General features: G+C 39.7%; 2 protein-coding genes across 9 annotated transcripts in view; one reads left to right on the top strand and one right to left on the bottom strand.

Moving 5' to 3' along the window:
* The window catches only part of LOC144022403 (uncharacterized), a 26989-nt gene extending 19077 nt beyond the window's left edge, over positions 1 to 7912 (bottom strand). Inside the window, exons 1-2 of one of the 4 annotated variants that reach the window (XR_013284324.1) lie at positions 7514 to 7910; positions 767 to 1542 (exon numbers count right to left, since the gene is read on the bottom strand). Coding sequence is in view for 3 of the 4 variants with exons in the window: in XM_077527160.1 (XP_077383286.1) it covers positions 767 to 1369 (603 nt within the window). In the remaining variant the exon portion in view is untranslated. Of the gene's footprint in view, positions 1 to 766; positions 1543 to 7085; positions 7448 to 7513 lie in introns of those variants that run through there. The other 3 variants (XM_077527160.1, XM_077527157.1, XM_077527158.1) reach the window with 3 other exon arrangements.
* Positions 996 to 18271, top strand: dap3 (death associated protein 3). Of its 5 annotated transcripts, XM_077527170.1 has the most exons (15): positions 996 to 1816; positions 3158 to 3324; positions 3504 to 3617; positions 5282 to 5369; positions 12402 to 12515; positions 12639 to 12740; positions 12840 to 12948; positions 13040 to 13132; positions 13809 to 13939; positions 14937 to 15017; positions 15986 to 16150; positions 16226 to 16285; positions 16363 to 16449; positions 17877 to 17994; positions 18076 to 18271. In XM_077527170.1, the coding sequence occupies exons 4-15, from the start codon at positions 5328 to 5330 to the stop codon at positions 18159 to 18161; spliced, it is 1188 nt and encodes a 395-aa protein (XP_077383296.1). In that variant the 5' UTR covers positions 996 to 1816; positions 3158 to 3324; positions 3504 to 3617; positions 5282 to 5327; the 3' UTR covers positions 18162 to 18271. The 5 variants fall into 5 exon arrangements, with proteins under 5 accessions (XP_077383296.1, XP_077383297.1, XP_077383301.1 ...); XM_077527171.1 differs by lacking the exons at positions 996 to 1816; positions 3158 to 3324 and having other exon boundaries at positions 3496 to 3617; XM_077527175.1 differs by lacking the exons at positions 996 to 1816; positions 3158 to 3324; positions 3504 to 3617; positions 5282 to 5369 and adding exons at positions 11473 to 11583; positions 11831 to 11872.

The raw sequence follows: 18271 nt of genomic DNA, 5'->3' as shown, positions 1-18271 counted from the left end.
GTGATCATGCTACATTGCTTGGCCTATCGGTGCTGCAGGGAATTTGGTGTGATCAGTAGTCGACTTGCAGCAGTTGTGATGGTGCATTATGTTGTTTATTTCTTTATTATTGTAATTCTTTCATACTTACTATGTCGGGCAAAAAAAGAAAGTGGTCAGACGAATATGTGCGATACGAACTCACATGTATAACGGAACGTATGGTGTACCACAGGGTTCAATTCTGGGGCCTCTGCTCTTTTAATCGTATCCTTAATCCCAGTAAAAAAAAAAAAAAAAAACAAGCTGCACATTTTGTTCTTTTCTTTCCTATCAGTTGAGAAATGACACTCCAACTTTATACTTTCTATTAAAATATAAGGGAGTTGTTTTGAGGCTTGATTCTTAGCATTCATACACAATAATAGTTTGAATGCCAGCAGCTGCCAGGCTTGTATGTATGTGCACTTGCAGAAGCAAGCGTCTCTCGTAGAGCTGAAACTACAGAGAATTATCAGCCGTCTCTGTGGCTCCCATCAGCTTTACGGAGCTTTAATAGTGAGTTACAACTCATTGTTTTGGTCTAGCGACAACAGTTTTATTGTCCCTGCTCTTATGGCGCAGTTTTAACAGCCCTGTCTCACTGCTGAGGAGACGCATGAATGAATGTTTCCCATGAATGCTGGATGTGTAAATAAGCAACAGTTTGCACATAAGGTCAGCATATTGTAAACAGTAAAGATTTTCTTCGTTGTTTGTTTACACCATTAAAGCAGGTTTAACTCACCTGTTTGGTCCCCGGGTTGGCGATGGCCGAGGCTATGGTGGAAACAGTAGCATTTGCTGGTGTTAAAGACTGTGCTGCTGCTGATGATGATGGTGTTGATAATGACGGCGAAGTGGCAGAAGCCGTTTGTTTGCATGCAGTCTGGACGCCATCAGTGGCCGAGCAGTTCTCCCTGCTCGCGTCATCCGGATCGGTGGCGGTCCTGGAGGGCAATGCACCCCCTCGACCCTGCTGCCTCTGGTAGCTTCTGATGGTGGGCTTGCAGACGTAGCTCTCCAAGATCTTGGGCGGCTTCTTGGTGCGCTTGGCTTGCACTCCGATGCGGAGTCGCACGTTCCCGTCAGGGCAGCTGGTCTCTCTGCCACATATCTGAAGCTGCTGCTGCCCCGCGCCCCCACAGCGCCCCTCAATAAGCAACTCCAGCACCGCCCCCTTGTCCCCTTCCCTCTTCTTCCCTCGCCTCTCTTCCTTCTTCCCCACGTCCGAATCCGCCGTCTCTACGCGCTTTCTTTTCTCTTGGTCCTGCTCAAAGTCCACGGGTACAGAGGTAGCATCCAGTGTGTCTGTCAGTAAAGGGGTGCCCCCCTTCATTCTCTGATCCATCAGAGAAGTCAGGGGGGAGGAGAAGAGGACTGAATAGTTCCCAGTATACCACTGAAGGAGTTTTCCTGCAGGTGGAGGTGAGGTTTTGATGGAAAAAAAACAACAACACTCAGTTGAGCTTGCTCATCCGGCAAAGGCAGATCTTATCCTTTGGGCTTGAGCTGACAAAACGCCTGTTAAGACAGCGAGAGAGGAAAATAGAATCCAGTGATTAGTCACGTCAGTGAGCACAGATGCTGAGCAGCAGCAGCAACAGCAGCAGCAGCACGGGAACGGGGAGGAAAGTCCCCTTCCAAGCGGGCAGCTGCAGAGCGGCGTTACAGTGTGTGTCCACAGAGATGATCTCATCACACGGAAGACCCGGGGGGCTAATCAACACGGGCCGATTCCCAGAATGCCTGCACTCAACTGACTGGAAGCAAGACTTAGTCACATAATTGAAAAACGGTGAACTTACAAAAACTTTCACTTTTAAGCCCGTCGATATGAGATACCTCACTGATTCTGACCCAAGCTCCACACTCCAGTCCCCCCTCTCGCCGCCATCTTTGCGCCTTCTGTTCTCAGCTACTCCTTCTTCCCTTCCTGGCGCTGGGCTGTACTTTCTTTTCTCTCCGAAAAACTCCCCGTCTCATTTTTGGCAGTAAGCTTTCGCATGCATTCTCTATTAGCCCCCTCCCCTCTCTCTTTCTCGCTCGCTCTCTCGCTCTGAGTCAACCACACAGCTGAATGGTCAACTCAAACATTATATTCCTGTTAATGACAACCATATTTCTTCCTACACTTCTTTCTTTTCCTCCTTTTCTACCTAAATCCCTCCATTCACGGTACTCAACAACACCCCCCCCCTTCCCTCTCAGTCATGGTAACACCGCGTCGGGAAAAGGGGGGAAACTTATTTTTGGAAAGGAGCGCAAATTCCTTCTCCTCCCATTGCTTCCTCTGAGTCAAGTAAGCTTTTCATTGACCCCCATTGTAAATGAACGTCTAATGTGACATTACAGCTAGTAACACGCCCTAAAATAACATTCTCCCCACCAAAACAAACTCGCTCTTGGTTCAGCCCAAATTTGGACCCCGGCACAGCAAATGGACGCAGCCTTCGACCGTCCTTCCTCGCATCAAGGGAGGCATTCATTTCACAATAAAAAACACACCTTGCGAAGCATTCTTGCGCCTCTTATGACATCCACTCAAGTGCCTCAGGAGCATTCTAGATAATGTTTTCATTTAAAACCACCCCCCCCCCCCTTTTACACACACACACACATCCCCAAAAACCATTCGCTCGAATCAGACAGAGGAGCTCAAATCAACATCAGTTCCAGTAAGAGACGTTACGTAAGACCTTTGGAAAGTATTTCCACCGCCAAACCCTTCTGTGAAATTAGAATAAAGCACGCTGTTGAACATCTTCATTAATGGCCATCTCGTAAATCATAAGGAAGTACATTATTCGCAGGGCAATAGGGACCGAGCCTTGCCCCAAAATAGCAAAAAGAAAACCTGAGGAACTGACACCGGTCCCTATGTTTATCTTGTTTATGATTGCCGAAAAAAAACAAAAAACTATACCACAAACTCTGATCCCTAAACACGTCAATATCATTTTAAATTAATACATTACCCTTAGAAATAAATATCTTACAGATGATTTGATTTATATAAAAAGCCTGGCGGCCCGCCTGGCCTATCATGCACTGGGGGAAACCCTGATTGTCAAAAGCCATAAAAATAATAATACCATACTTTAACTCATTTGTTACGTTTGATTTTTTTAATCGCCAGTCAGCTGAGGAAAAACACACGTGGCGGACTCTCCTACCAGTCAGGCTAAACTTAACTCCTCCCTGACGTTCAAAGATCTCAGAACAGTCGAGTTGCATCACTTCAAGATACTTCCTTGACACCAATTGTTACTTTCCAAGTAGCCTGGGCTTTGGTGTCATCTTGTGGTGAGTTTTTCCACGAATAGGTGATAGATTTGAAAGAAAAAACGTGAATACAGCTGTCCCTCGCTATATTGTTGTTTATCACTATGCTCCCCTACTATATCACAATATTTTTTAACAAGTGAAAAAGTCACAGATGCACTTTTCAGCTTTTTTTTTTTTTTTTTTTTATTGAACCCCAGGAGAAAAGTAATATCGCACACTCATACTGCTGCTGCTGCTGTTGGCCACAACTCAAGCCCAGACCCTCACATGCGTGATGCGACCTACCAACATCACACACCCGGCTTTTAAAGGTACATAAACAGACAGTACAGTATGTACTGTATTTCCGATACATTTTTGTTTTTTTTAGAACATGTTTGCAAAGTGTTTTAAGCTTGTGGGAGTAGGTTTTATATGGTGTCTTTAACTTGTGAAAAAGGTTCACTGTAAAATAGCATACCTCCACACAGCATACTTTACATTTTACCCTCATACATAAATGTGACAAGTCCTACAACTTAAGAGAAGTCCATTCTGCATGCGTATTAACAGTCTTTTATACCCCCTGGACCATTCCGCCCAAACATAACTCTAAATTATCCCAACATTGGACCGGCAGCTATTTCCCGTGACAGGATGATGGGTGGACCTGACACAGAGAGTGAGCTCGGGCTCCTCAGCAGCGCTGAGGCGACGATTAAATCATGATAATGGCCCCCGCCGTCTTTCCGGCGTCCAATGGCGGCGGCGGCGTTATCATCATCAATAACTGCAAGCATCTGCCTGACAACAGCACCGGCGCGGGAGCTCAGCTGGGTGTCAGGATGCAGTGTTAAAAAGCCTCGGGCGCGCCACCGACGCGTGCAAGTTGATTACGAAAAGCAGAAAAGGGGAGACGACAAGAGTTCATTTTCACACCGCACTTGGCTAATTTTTCGATTTCCTCTGGAATTTGTAAAACTGTTTATGGAACAGGAGCGGTGCTTTTAAACAGTGGTTCTCAAAACTGGGGTCACCAGGACTCCAGATTCCGTGAGCCGTAGCTTGAGAGTCCACAAAATAATTTGCAGTAAATGATCATGTTAATTTTATTTGTAATTATTATTTTAATAATATTTAATTGATTAAATTAAATTTGATAGTAATTATTTTATTTTTTCCTATTTGTCCAATATTTTTGTATTATCCATCGCTCTTGCTGAATATATTATATGTGTTTATTTACAGGTATATTTTTAAGTGTGTTTAAAGACCGTAGAAAGATTTAAGGGCATTTAACTAGGTTATTTCGATCACAGATTTCACTTATTGTTGTGATGGGTTGGGGTTTACTGTCCCTCTAGTGGTCCAGAAAAGAATCACAACCCAAGTACAGTTTCGTTGTATTTAACTTGAAAGTTTAATATATTTACATTTAATCTTCAATACCATTTTTTAACTTTAATGTGCATTGCATTTTAATTTGAAAATTGAGTGTTTTTTGTGTGTGTTTTTTTTTAACATGTGAAACATATGTCTCATTGACCAGTACAAAAAAAGGTTGAAAAAAAATGAAAACTGCCCAGGGGAAATTGTCAACGTTTGGACGTATCTCCACATCAAAGCAATCTACTCAAGATTTAATCAACGGCATCTCTGCTTGTTGTCGCCAACTAATGCACTTCATTTTGCGTCAAGTTGCAGCTAATCAACAATCAATTCCACCGAATCAATAGAAACCATGGATTAATGTGCCCACCTGTATTCCGTAACATTGTGACAACGGTGGAAAAAGTAATTCCTTTGTATCATGGTAATAACTTCAGATATGCTGCTCTGCATAAAAATATCTGCCAAAAGTATACAAATTCAACATAAGAAGTTAGAACACGCTGAAAAAAGTTTACATAGAAAGTTGTGCATTTCAGTAAAATGAAAAGTATTGAATATAAACTGGATACATGGCATCTTCTCAACAAGTTTTTTTTATGTTTAGGGTAAGATTCTGCGTCAGCTTTTGGCTCAATCCTCCTAATATTTGCATGTTGGGGATTCCCTGCATGAATATCTACGACAACAGCAAGGTAATGACCGATTGTTCTGCTTTACACTATTTTGAGATGACATCTTTGGCACGTTCCTTTCACCTAATGCGTTTTTTGAACACTTCACAATGTCATTTTGCTATCTCCGGTCATATTTAGTATCATTTAGTACAAAAAACAAAACAACTAAACAACAATTAAGCAATATGACATGAAAGGAATTGATGTACTCACCAATTTTTTTTAAAGTGATTCAGTGACTGGTTTGGTCATTAATTTTTCCCATAGAGAATAAAGGAAATTTAAAAATAGCCCATTTTAGACTTTATGGGCCCGAGCCCATTGACCCCCATTTGGTTTATTATAGCCCAAGGTACCCAAATCCAGGGTCAAGTTTCAGGGGTTAAAAAAGCCGAACCTTTAAAAGCCGTTTTACCCCTAAAGGTAAAACATTAATCAACAGGGGGTCCTCACTAAACGTCTCCACTGACATACAGCATTTTGAAGTTTATTAACTAGTTTGCAAAGCCTCATAAGAATACGTCCTCATGAAGCACAAGCACATTCAGCTAGCAACCTACTTACTGTTTTTCTTTTGGTCACTAGTTTGACGTATAAATGCCTACGAATGCTCATACAACACATAATTTAAAACACCAGCTGTAAATCTAAACTACAGGGAAAGCATAGACAATTGAAGATGGTTTAAATACAATTTGCTTACATTTGAATCGACATTTAATATGATCTATTTTTATTTATTTTTTTTATTTGACGTGTGTTCATCATGACATAACCATAATGATTGCCAACAGTTGTCAGTATAGCATTGTGGTCAGCTAAATACAATGTAACCTGTAGCTTTTGATTTTTTTGATGTATTGTTTTTTATTTCTGTGTTGACATTTACCGAGTTATTTATGTTTATTTTGGATGCATAAATGTTTTTTTGTGTGTGTGTGTAAAGTGTAAACATAGCCATGATGGATACGTTCCACAATAGGGCAGTATAATACTGTCATGCAAACACAAATGAAGAGTTTCACCACTAGTGTAAGTGACTCAAGCTACATTATTAATATTAGTCATTTTTCACAGAGGATAAAGAATATATTCCTGTCTACATGTACTAATGCACCAGTTGTATTCAAATACTCATATTTATTTGCCCTTCTATGACGTTTTACATTAGGAGTGTGACAATATATTGGTATCGCGATAAATCGTGATACTTTGTCTCCCGATAGATTATTGATACGGCTATGCAAGTATTGCGATATTTGTAGTTAATATATAGCCACTATAACGGCCACTATAATGTAATTGGCATTAACTAAACAACTTGAAGCCTCTTTTTGGAATTGTTCACAATCTGCTGAACTGCTGCTTACTGTCAAGTGAGTTGTGTTATCTGCCACCATACAGCATTTTAAGCATCGTAAGTCAAAGCGAAGAAATCATCCAAACACCGCTCATATCTCAAGGCACCACTGTCAAGCTGGTAAAGTGGTATCAGTGACATAGTATTGAAACTTTTTTTTTTTTTAAGGCACGAATAAAGCAGATAAAGTGTATCGATGTTGATACATCCATACCAAAAACTGCCCTGGGACCTGTTTGGGTTCCCGGGCCTCAGTTTCTAAACCCCTAACATAGTCTCGGCACTCTCTCAGTTGAAGTGCCATCCTCTACTTGTTGTCTGAATATGTTACACACACGCACAACGGTGTATCCTCGTGAGTGTGTCAGGCGTACATTGTGTACCCAGATGGCAGCTGCGTAGGCTCGCTGACATTTCCAGTGGAGCTACTTCCAGTATGGGCAGCAGCGGGGGTGTTGCCGCACTCCTGTCAGTGTCACAGGAGAACGTCCACGCACTAAAATCACAACACATCAACGCCTGGCTGGCGCACAACAACAACAAAAACAACAACACACAAACGTGTGTAGTTTTAATGCCAACACGCACACACTCGGAAATGAAAGCTAAAATGCGCCACCTTGTTGTTTTCACCCCCCTCCTCTCACTGGCGGGAAAAGACAGCAGCGTGCACACGCAGGACATACTCGGCAACAAGGGATAAAATTAGCGCAAAGTGCACACTAGCAATGCTGCGTGGCGCTAACAGGCCCACGCGGCATGGCCGTGACAATCCGGAATAAAAGCTACGCAGGCTACTTACCTAACAAGCCCGAAAAAGCAGCGAGCGCGTCCCGTAGCAAACTGCGTTTAAGACGCGGGATAAGGTGTTGCTGTCCGGAGCCTTTTCCCGCCTCCGTCGTACCGTGCAGCACCGCCACCTCCGCCCACCCGTGTGACGACTGTACTGCTCCTCGCGCGTGAACTGACGTGGCGTGGATCAGACGAGTAAAAAGGTTATAAAAACACAGCTCCTAAAGGAGCGAGCTTCGGTACATTGGCGGGAGTGTTTTCATAATCATAGAGTAAGCAGTTCTCCGTCCGCCGTTAGGGGGCGCGCTGGTTGCGCTCAGCTGTAATGTCAATTTTTTTTTCTCATGGTTACTTCCCGGGCTGAAAAAGTTGCGTCGTTTCCCGCCAGTCAGAATGAGTCGCGTTGTGTCCCACGGGCCCTGAACTCATCACTGCCTTGTGTGCGGGGGAGAGCAAGGAAGGAGGCAGTGAACACAACAGCATTGCCCTTCATAAGAGACGACAGGGGGGAGAGAGTGTTATTACACGTTAGCTCAGGGGTGGGAAAACCTCATTGGATTTTTAAAAGGGACAAAATAATAAAAATAAAAAAAAAGGTTCAAATGCAAATGTATGTAAAATATGTAAATAAACCAAATAAAAAATATGTGAAATGTATTCAATTTTACTACTAGTGTTTTCTATTTTTTATTATTATTATTATTTATAATTAAGGGATGCTACACAGGCTGGTCTCTAGTTGGCTACAAGCTGCAGGTTATTTATTTATTTATTTATTTATTTATTTATTTATTTATTTATTTTTTTATTGTGATTGCAATGAATTTTGGTCCACATTTTAGTTCATGTCTGATCGTTCCTACCTTCACATTGATCAGATGTTTGCAGGTTGCAGTGGGTTCCCCTGCACAAAATGGGCCCCTCACAGAGGATGGGGCCCTATTATAGTGCGTGATCTGCGTTTCGGAAGAGACAACTTTCACCACTATAGCAGGGCAATCAATACTAAGCTAGCATTAGCGCTATAAACAAGCCGACGTTGGTTGATGTTACTATTAAGGATTTAACAATAACGGCAATATCGTGATACTGCTGTATTAAAACTGCCACAATATATCGTCGTCATGTCACAATATTAAAAGCAGCATATCTGTTTAAAAAAAGGTCAGCTTCATTTCTATTTGTGCAGTTCTAGCACCCTCTGGTGGCTAGTATTTTAGTCCAGTTTAATTTTCACAAGGCATGTTTTTGCCCTTCTATGTTCAAAATCCACGTTAATGGTCAGCTGAAGGGGCACGTAATACGCATGTGAACCGAGTCAATGTGTGGAGGAACTCAAAGTGTGCTTGCATTAGCAAGTAAGTCCCTCAGTATTAAGTGTTATGAGAGATTGTAGGTTGTTTATATGCAGTGCTGTAATGTACAAAAGCACAATATTGTGTGATTTTATTTTATTTTTTAGTATGAGCTCATTTTTAGATAGGTTGATTTGATTCTTGCACTGAGGTTTCTTAGGGGAAAAAAGAAACTGCTAACTCCCTTTTTATGGAAAAAAAACAGGTGTATTCTGTGATAAAAGAGCCTCTGCTAGGATGAAGGTAAAGGTTTATACGACCGTGGTGAGGTCAGCCATGATGTACGGCTTAGAGACGGCGGCACAGAAGTGACGACAGCAGGCAGTGCTGGAGGTGGCGGAAATGAAGATGTTCAGATTCTCTTTCGGAGTGACTTGCTTAGATAGGATTAGAAATGAGCTCATCGGAGGGAGGGATAGCGCGTACTGTATATTTGAAGAAAAGATGATGAGGATGGTGCAAAGCTAGAGAGGAGAGCGAAGAGAAGCTTGATAGCTGTAGCAAGGGATTATGAGGGCAGTTGGTGCTAGTGAGGAGGATGTAGAAGAGATGGAAAAGGATGATGTGTGTTTCAATTGTATTAAAATGGTGATGATTTGACTCGAGTTGTGGCTAGCTTTCCCACCTCAACAGTTGAATATGACTCATTCATTTTAGTAATGACAATATTGGTAAACTACCTCACAATTCAGAGGTTCAAATCTAAGCTCAGGCCATCCTGTGTGAAGCTTGCATAATACTTAATTTTCATTCATATTGCGGTCAAATTCCAAATTGAACAGGCCTAACGGTAAAGCAAAACCCAAATCATCAGTTTAACTAGTGCTGTGCAACAATTTTTCTTCGGGGATCAATAAAGCCTATCTCATTCAGAGTAATACGATGCAATTATTGTTTATAATCATAAAAGTAAGTAATCAGAGCCGAAAGCCTCCCCGACCTCCAGGCAGACAATGAAGGACATTATCGCTCAACTGTTATCACTGATGGTGATATTGTGCTCTTGTGGGGGGGATATGTATTAATTTGATGACTGCAAAAGATGCCGACTCGGGGCTCTGGTATCTGGGGCAGTTTTCCCTGCTTGGCCTGGTTGGTAATCAAGTTTTGCATAGAGGATTAACTAACGCTTCAGGAGGCCCTGGAGCAACATTTTTTTTTATTTTATTTTTTAATGTTTTATCTTCATCCGTCGCCTCGCCTCCCATCTTTTGTGTGCTTGCTACACTTTCAGTTCACGTACACTGACCCCAAAACATCCAGCACACAATAATGTCTAAATTACTTATGAAATTTTAACCTTTTATAAATGATTGGTGCTCATTTGTTCAACTTTAACCGTGTATAATAAATAGTATAGTGCTATAAAAAGTCTACACACCCTTGTTCAAATGCTATATTTTTGTGCTATAAAAAAATGATACCCCTGATTAACCCATATTAATTTTCAGCTGTTCTAGTTTGCTTTCTTTACATTTTTTCTATCAAGCAGAAGCTTGAATGGTTTGCAATAACGCTGACCCAAAGGCCCACGATGCACTTGGATCCAAAATAATCCAATTTAGGTCAACAGACCCCCGATTTGGATCAATCAACCCAACTTTGTGGGTTGTTAAGCGCCCCAATTTTTTTGGGATGTAACAATCTGCTTGCAAGCATAAACGCAATGATAGAGCATGCAGCATTATTTGACCGCAGGAAGTCATTTGACATTAAAAAGGCAAATTAAAGAGGAAGAGGGGCAATTAATAAGGGAAGACAGACATATTACGACTCATAAAAGCACAAGAATTTGGGAAGAAAGCCAAAAAAAAAAAAAGTAAGCGAGTAGTGTCTTGTAGCAAGATGGGAAGATTATGTTCAGTATCATACGGGCCATATGGAGCAGCCATGGGCGAGTGGTTTCAAGTACAGTCCTGCAGGCAAAGGGACATGAAGGCCGCATTGATGGGTGATAAGTGAAGATGATTTTTAAGTCAGGCATAGAAGGGTAGTGCCCTGCTAATTTAAAATATAGAAGAAAGTGAGATTGTGGAATGTGAAAATCCAGGTCAAGAAGAAGATATATAGTAGTGGCAAACAAAAAGCACATGACTATGAAATAACATTTATTTATTTATTTATTTTTTATTTAAGGCATGTGGTACTGTACTTGATTACTCAAAGAAGTTGTGGGAGGGTGGGGGCTGGTGTTTGTGGTTGCCTTGCACCACAAAAATATTTTCATTGACTTGGGCACTCACTTGTTTCACTTGCATGCTCTGAGTTCTGCTTCAGCTAGTAATTTAGAAAGAAGCAGCTGGGTGCAGCAGGATGGGGGCCGGCTCACTGCATGAAACAGAGCCACCTCTAAAACGAGGCAATTATAGCATGGCAAGAAATATGCTATGTAGAAATATGTCTGTAATTCTTCATACTTGAGGTTGTTGTTTTTTTTAACGAAAGCAAGCTTATTACATAAGACAGCTGAGAATGTTAAAAAACAAAAACATCACGTCTTCTTTAAATAAAGATACTGAAAATATTCTTTTTTTTATATCTGTATCTAGACACTGTCTTGAATTACACATGTTGAGAAGAGTCATGAAACTCCATTTTACTGTTGTTTTGCCTTGTGCGAGTCGTGCAACCTGATTGGCGGTTGTACTAGCGTCACTTCCTGTCAGGCAGGCTCCGTGATGGCGGCGCCCATGACGTATCTGGCACATTGACTTCTGCCGCAGTCGTGCGTGCGAGTTCTCCTCCACGTTGTCCTGGAATGTAAACCTGAGGAGGGCATTTTTATAAACAATAATTCAAGACCGGGCGTGTTGGTAAATGTATCTGTATGCTTGTAATTGCTGAAGTAATAGCGTCTGTAACTTACTAGCCTGCTAGCTAGCTAGCTGCAACGTGTTTACATAAGGTGACAGGACAGTGCTGTAAAAACATTTCATTTTAGGCACATTTGGGTAAAACGCTTTGTATTACAGAAGATGGCTCTTCACAGAATGTCCTTAAGGCTTCGGCAAACGGTAAGCTTGGAAGGAATTTTATAATGCACAAATCTTCAATTTACGCAGTCAGAGATCCATCCATCAATTTCACCGATCTCTCTATCCATCCAACCTTATCTCTATTTTCAGTCACAATGGCCAGCATTAATATACAGTAGCATAGTAGGCCCCCGTGTTGGTCAAAAAAAAAAAAAAAAAAAAGAGGCAGCGGTTTTATTCCTCAAAGGGAGATTTATCATTGTAAGCCACAGTAAAGTTAGGTACTTTCTGTTTGTTTGAGCATAACACTATCCTTAAATATTGGAAATGTAAAAACTGCACCCAAACATTAAACTAAAATATGTTACACACAATGCTACATAAATTGTATGAAAATGAATGTTTAAACAAACTTTAAATCATTACATGCAAAAGTTAAATACACTTGCAAAGAAATAAAAAAACCATTCTACATGAGAGTAAACAATGTACTCTTCTGGACTCATTAAAACACGTTAGTAGGACTTATCTAGGTATCTAATGTTTCTGTATTTATATTTTTTTGAAGGTCAGACATGTTCGGTGGCTTCATACAAGTGGATCAGGACAGCAGCAGGAGGCCTTGGTGGTTGAGCCAGAACCTCAGCCTTTCTCGGTCTTTAGAACGCAGGAGAATGATCCAGTAAGTAAAGCTTCTGCTCATCCACAAATCAACATGAATGTGTGGCGTACAGTAAGTGTAACATCATTAGTTGTCTGTGAATTTGCACGATTTTGATTTGTTCACTTTTCTGCCCTTTGTTAGGCTTGTCAATCAGAAAAGCACATTGGACAGTTTTACACTATACCGTCTGCACACATCCGCACCCTCTTCCCTCATGGCCTCCCTCGACGATATCAGAAGCAGGTTGGTTCTTTAACACATCCACACAATTATCTGATTATTTCTTTAAATAAAAAAAGAAAAAAAAAGTATAACTTAACTAAGAGCTTACCTTGTGTGTAGCTGAAGACGTTTAACGAAGCGGCCGTGATGGTGAGGCAGCCCGCCCTGGAGGTCATCTCCTACCTGAAGGAAACGGATAGAAGCAAACCCACACAGCGATATATGTTCTGTATCCTTGACAAATTCGTCACACAGTCTGAAAGACAATACGCAGCAAAAGACAATCTCCATCCGTATATGAACCTTATTGATTTGTTCAGATGGATTAAAGGGCAGCGGCAAGACATTGTCTCTCTGTCACGCCATCCACTTTTGCTACACGCAGGGATGGTTGGTGCTGCATATACCTGATGGTGAGATTAAAAACAAAAATTGCAGATGATTCAGAGTTAGAGAGGATGTTGCAAATACCAGCAATAGGAATTTACAGTATCATAGTGATTGTTCCTTATTAGAGTTTTGATCACTCTGTTGACAAATTTTACAAGGGAAAAAAAAGGGACAGATAGTAAAAAATGTCTCAAATTGGATGGCTGTCTTTTAAAAATGTACTATTATTTTCTTGCAGACTTTTTAAAATCGTATACTATATTTTTCTAAAAATATACTAGTTTTATCTAAAATATGATTTTTTTTTCCTAGTAAATTACAACTTTAGTTGTGAAGATGTACAATTTGCTAAAATATATATATATATATATATATATATATATATATATATATATATATATATATATATATAATTATTATTATTATTATTATTATTATTATTATTTTTTTTATTATTATTATTTTTTTTTTTTTTTTTATCCTCGGCATGTAATTATTATTTTTTCTTTTCAGGGTGGCCTTACCAATAATGCCTTGTAGTTAAAGCTAGCTATGTCACAACACCTCCAGCATATATTCTGCTCAGTATGACCCCTTGCATGAAAACAGGATTGCATATCAGAGAAAAATATACAGTATAGCAAAGTCATCTATTGATTGCCAATCAAATAAGAGTTTTGAAATATTCTCTCCACGTAGCTCACAGGTGGGTGAAGAACTGCAAGGAGCTGATCCCTTCGTCCTTCAACCCCTCTCGCCTCGACCAGCCTTTACAAGCCACCGAGTGGTTACGTAACTTCAAGATCACCAACGAACCCTTCCTGTCCAAGGTAGAAGCGAAATGTCACATTAAGTAGCCGCGTGATTAAATAAGTCTGCATTCGCATCAAGCAGTAACTAACAAGACACATCTAGACAGTAAATTGAGGCTTCATCATGTCATCACAGCAGGTCGGGTTACATGCCGATGCTCATAAAGCAGCAGGCGCTTGCCGGCAGCTGCAAGGCACGATGGGCTTAATTATTTAATGAGGCATTAATGCAAGTCATTATGCTTTGGCACGTTATAATCTGCTTGGCTAAATTAAAATATAATCATTGACGTGCAGACAATGAGGTCTTTTTGTCAGAAATATGAAATGTACAGTTGGACAGCACAGGAATACTCAGCACGCACTTTCATTAGATAAATTGTGATATCTAATTGAATTCAACGTAGGAGCTGTGTCAAAAATTCTACCTTTAAAATGCTCATTCTTGATTAAGGTATTAATTTAACAGTGCCCAGTGCATTCTTGACGTTTAGACTTAAAATGGTATACAATATTATTTTTATTTCTTAATGTATGAATAATTACATTTTTCTTCTATCGGGAAATGACAGTCATGACATTTGTTTTACAGTCATATTTTTTTTCTTTTTTAAATTAGGTTTGAGGAATCAAATCATTTTTAACATTGGACTTTTACTGTAAAAACAAACAAACAAACAAACCCCCCAAAAAATGAAAATAGCTTATTACATTCTGCTTTTGCTGCTAAAAGATAGGCGGCATTCCAGTTCCCTTTAACTCTCTAAATTTGTATTTTAAATGTATTTTTTTAAGTTAAAAAGCAAAGAAAAGGCATTAGTTTTTCAACAGAAACTGAAATTCTTGTAAAAGTAGCCAAATGCTTTTCAAGGGATAGCAATGGTACAGGCATAGTTTTTTTTTTTTTTTTTTTTTTTTTTTTTTTTTTTTTTTTTTTTTAAAGCTACACAAACTACACAAAAGTCTTACTTGTGCAAGTCAGATTAAAACAAATTTTTTACTCTTTCGTCTGCAGATAAAGACAAAGCAGCGCTACGTGTGGACGAAGCGAGAGCTCACAGAGGAGGGAAGCCCTCTTGGCGAGCTGGTGGATCAGGTTGTTATTTTTCAGCCTCAGATTTTTTTCGTCACATGAGTGCTTGAACTGATCTCATGCATGAAGCCTTTTACAAAAGAAGTACGATGAACCCCAATTAATTGCTGGAGTTATGCTTCAGCCATGCTTATGATAGGTGGAAATTAATGATAAGACCTTATAGGTCAAATTAACTCTTTAACTGCAAAACGTTATCCAAAAAACAACCCCGACAGTGCCAGACGATTTTGAGCATCGTCACTCATTTTTCAAGGCAAACAGAATATTGACTACGTAAACATGATTGATACCATATGAAAGATTGAATTCCATTCTTTCAATAGAAAAAAAGTATGTTTCTTCCTTATTCCATTCTTTAGTTATCACCATTTGAAAATAGGGTAATTTGAGTGACATAAGCGAAAATAGAAAAAGATGAGAAAACAAGCTTTTTGTGAAAAGATACTTTTTTCTGCACAACAGTGACTTTGACACTAATATTTTTTGTTTAGTGACAAAGGCTTTGATCATTCACGTCATCCTTGAAAACGTTCTATTTCATCAGATTCCTCATGTTTCATTGTAATTTCATACACCGGCAGCCCATTGAAAAGAGATACAATGGTGCCATCTGCTTGACCAAAGTTAGTGGGTGTTTTTTATTTCACAACGCCATTGACCAGGCAGTGCTCCACAAGGCATTGCACTGCTCATTGATTTAAAAAAATAAAAAAAATAAAAAAAACGTAGATGACATCAATTAACGTTCATGGCAGCATGCATTAGGATTTTAGCATACGTCATTAAACGTTTTCAGTGGTCAAAGAGTTAATGGTGGAATTTCTTTTAATGCTGTATTCTAGTCTTGTGTTTATATCAGGAAAAAAATTGCAGTTCAACAGGGGCGCATAGTTTTATTTGTTTATTACTATTTTTATCCACTGTAGCTGGGGATAAATGTACTGAAATGTTGCATGTTTCCATGTCAGGGTATCACTCGCGTAAAAAGCAGCAGCGACGTGGTGGGAGCGCTGATGAAGGAGCTGAGGCAGCAGAGCGAGCAGCCGGGCTGCGACTTCCGCCTGGCTGTCGCCGTTGACGGCGTCAACGCCCTGTGGGGCAGGTCCATTATGAAAAAGGAGGACAAAAGCACAGTGAGTCAATCCATCTCATTTTCACGCCAATCTTTGCAGTTGGGTACGTTCTCACGCGTTTGTGTTTGTCACCAGGTGGATCCAGATGAGCTCACGCTGGTGTATAACCTGAGGAAGATGATGAGGAACGACTGGGTGAGAACGACATGCAAAACGTGTTGCTTACTTGTATTTCCCCACTTTTTCCACATGTAACTGACGTTTGGTTTCAGATGGGAGGAGCCATCATCACCACTCTGTCTCAAACGGGAGCTATGTACCCGCCCAAGTCTTACTTGCCCCAGGAGCTGCTGGGAGAGGTCAGAGCTCACTAGGCACCCGCCTCATGTTCTTCCAGCCTCTGTAGCACAGTGTTGGCTGTGCTATTGATTGAGTTGATTAGCATGCTTTGCTAAGTGCAGTGCGAAAATGCTGTACTGTAACATGTACATGTGGGCTTGGACTATACATCCATGTTTTTCAGTATCAAGGAATACTAGGGCCATAGTGAGCTCATTTGGTCCCAAAATGTATAAATACGTTCTATTTTAAATATTACCAGTTTTGCAAAGACGTATTTTTAAGTTTTTTTTTGTTTTTTGTTTGTTTTTATGCTGAGCTTACAGAAGGGCAAAGCTTTCATGCAGCCTCTGAACTGCAGAGAACGGTTGAAGCAATGGTAGTTATTACAAAAACGGCCAGCGGGTGGCAGCAGAGTATAAGGAATGAACCATGTTGCAAACAAGCTATTTTCCCCCACAGTTTAAAGCAAATTTGTGAATAATGATTAAACAGTAAAACAGCTGGGAGCAAAGGGGGTTGCTTCGGTGAAAATGGCTGGGAATGAATCAGTTAAAAGGAGCGAGAAACAATACTGTGAAAATAGTTGTATATTATATTCCAAGAATATATAATGTACATGGTGAAGTTGATATTTTTATGAAACTTACGTTGAAAACATAGGCACGATATTTTTAGTTCTACTATTCAGATTGTTCTTTTCATTTTTTGATAAAAGTGATGATATCGGGGGGGAAAAAAAGAGGTATACATTCATGAGAATAAAATATAGGATAATGGGAAGTAATTACTAATTTACAGGGAAAAAAATGCCAGAATAATGTTGGAAATTTGTATATATGTTTTTTTTTTTACTTTACTATAAAAAAAAAAGTCAGAAAAATGTAAGACAAAAGTTACATTTCTATAAGATTAAAATTGTATGACAGGGAAAATAATCAAAATGTTTTAATTTTGCAAGATATTGCAAGAAAAAAGATAATTTTATGGTATTAAGGGTATAAAGTCAGAAATGTTTTTATTCTCTAGGAGTAATAAATAATGAGACTAAATTTGTAAAGTTACGAGAAAAAGGATTTAATTTTACAAGAAAGTTAAAAACATTCTAAAATAAAATAGTTTAAATTTTACAAGAACAATGTCATAATATGGAAAAACAAGCTGCAAAATTAACTCACATTATTATAATCACAAATGTGTACCTGCATTAAAGGGATTGTTGAGGATGTTTCAAGTTGTACATTCCTCACACCGTTAACATATGTAATTGTCCCAATGTGTGTCCTGTGTTTTTAACCAACATTTAATGATTGTACATGCTGATGTATGTCTCAAACCTTTTTGTATTTACACTTATATGAAAATTTCAACATTTAGTTCAAGAGGGTTAGCTGCTGATAGAAAATAAAGACTGAGTGATGCTAAATTGTGCTCGTTTGTCATTTAGAGGGGCTTTGACAACATGGACCCATTTATCCCAGTGTCGGTGCCCTTCTACAGCGAGAAGGAGTTTGAGAGCTGCTATCTCTACTACATGGACCGCAACTGGCTGCAGCATCCAATGAGTAAGAGTCACTCCTGTGCTGGATGTGTCCTCTGTAATTCAAACATGTGTATGTAATGCCTATCTGACTTTTCCTCCTCAGGCCGAACAGAAGAAGGCAAGAAAGAGCTCATCTTTATGACTAATCGGAGTCCCGTGTTAATGGACAGAATTTGCGCGTTCCTTTGAAGTCTCACTAACCTATCATGTCACCCAAATATCTGTGCGCAATATTCATCATGTCTGTAATGTGTACCTGTAAATTATTCATTCACCATGTTTACTAATAAAGGTTGAAA

The sequence above is a fragment of the Festucalex cinctus genome, chromosome 7, assembly GCF_051991245.1.
Source record: "Festucalex cinctus isolate MCC-2025b chromosome 7, RoL_Fcin_1.0, whole genome shotgun sequence".
Classification (NCBI taxonomy): Eukaryota; Metazoa; Chordata; class Actinopteri; order Syngnathiformes; family Syngnathidae; genus Festucalex; species Festucalex cinctus.
Note: the sequence above shows the minus strand (reverse complement) of the source record. Positions and strands in the feature narration are given on the sequence as shown.

What these genes read in the sequence shown, in the direction of transcription:
- dap3 (XM_077527170.1), top strand. Translation starts at nt 5,328, where the DNA reads ATGTTGGGGATTCCCTGCATGAATATCTACGACAACAGCAAG. An exon ending in GAACGCAGGAGAATGATCCA is followed by an intron (nt 12,516 to 12,638) that starts GTAAGTAAAGCT and finishes GCCCTTTGTTAG; the next exon opens with GCTTGTCAATCAGAAAAGCA. An exon ending in CTGGCTGCAGCATCCAATGA is followed by an intron (nt 17,995 to 18,075) that starts GTAAGAGTCACT and finishes TTTCCTCCTCAG; the next exon opens with GCCGAACAGAAGAAGGCAAG.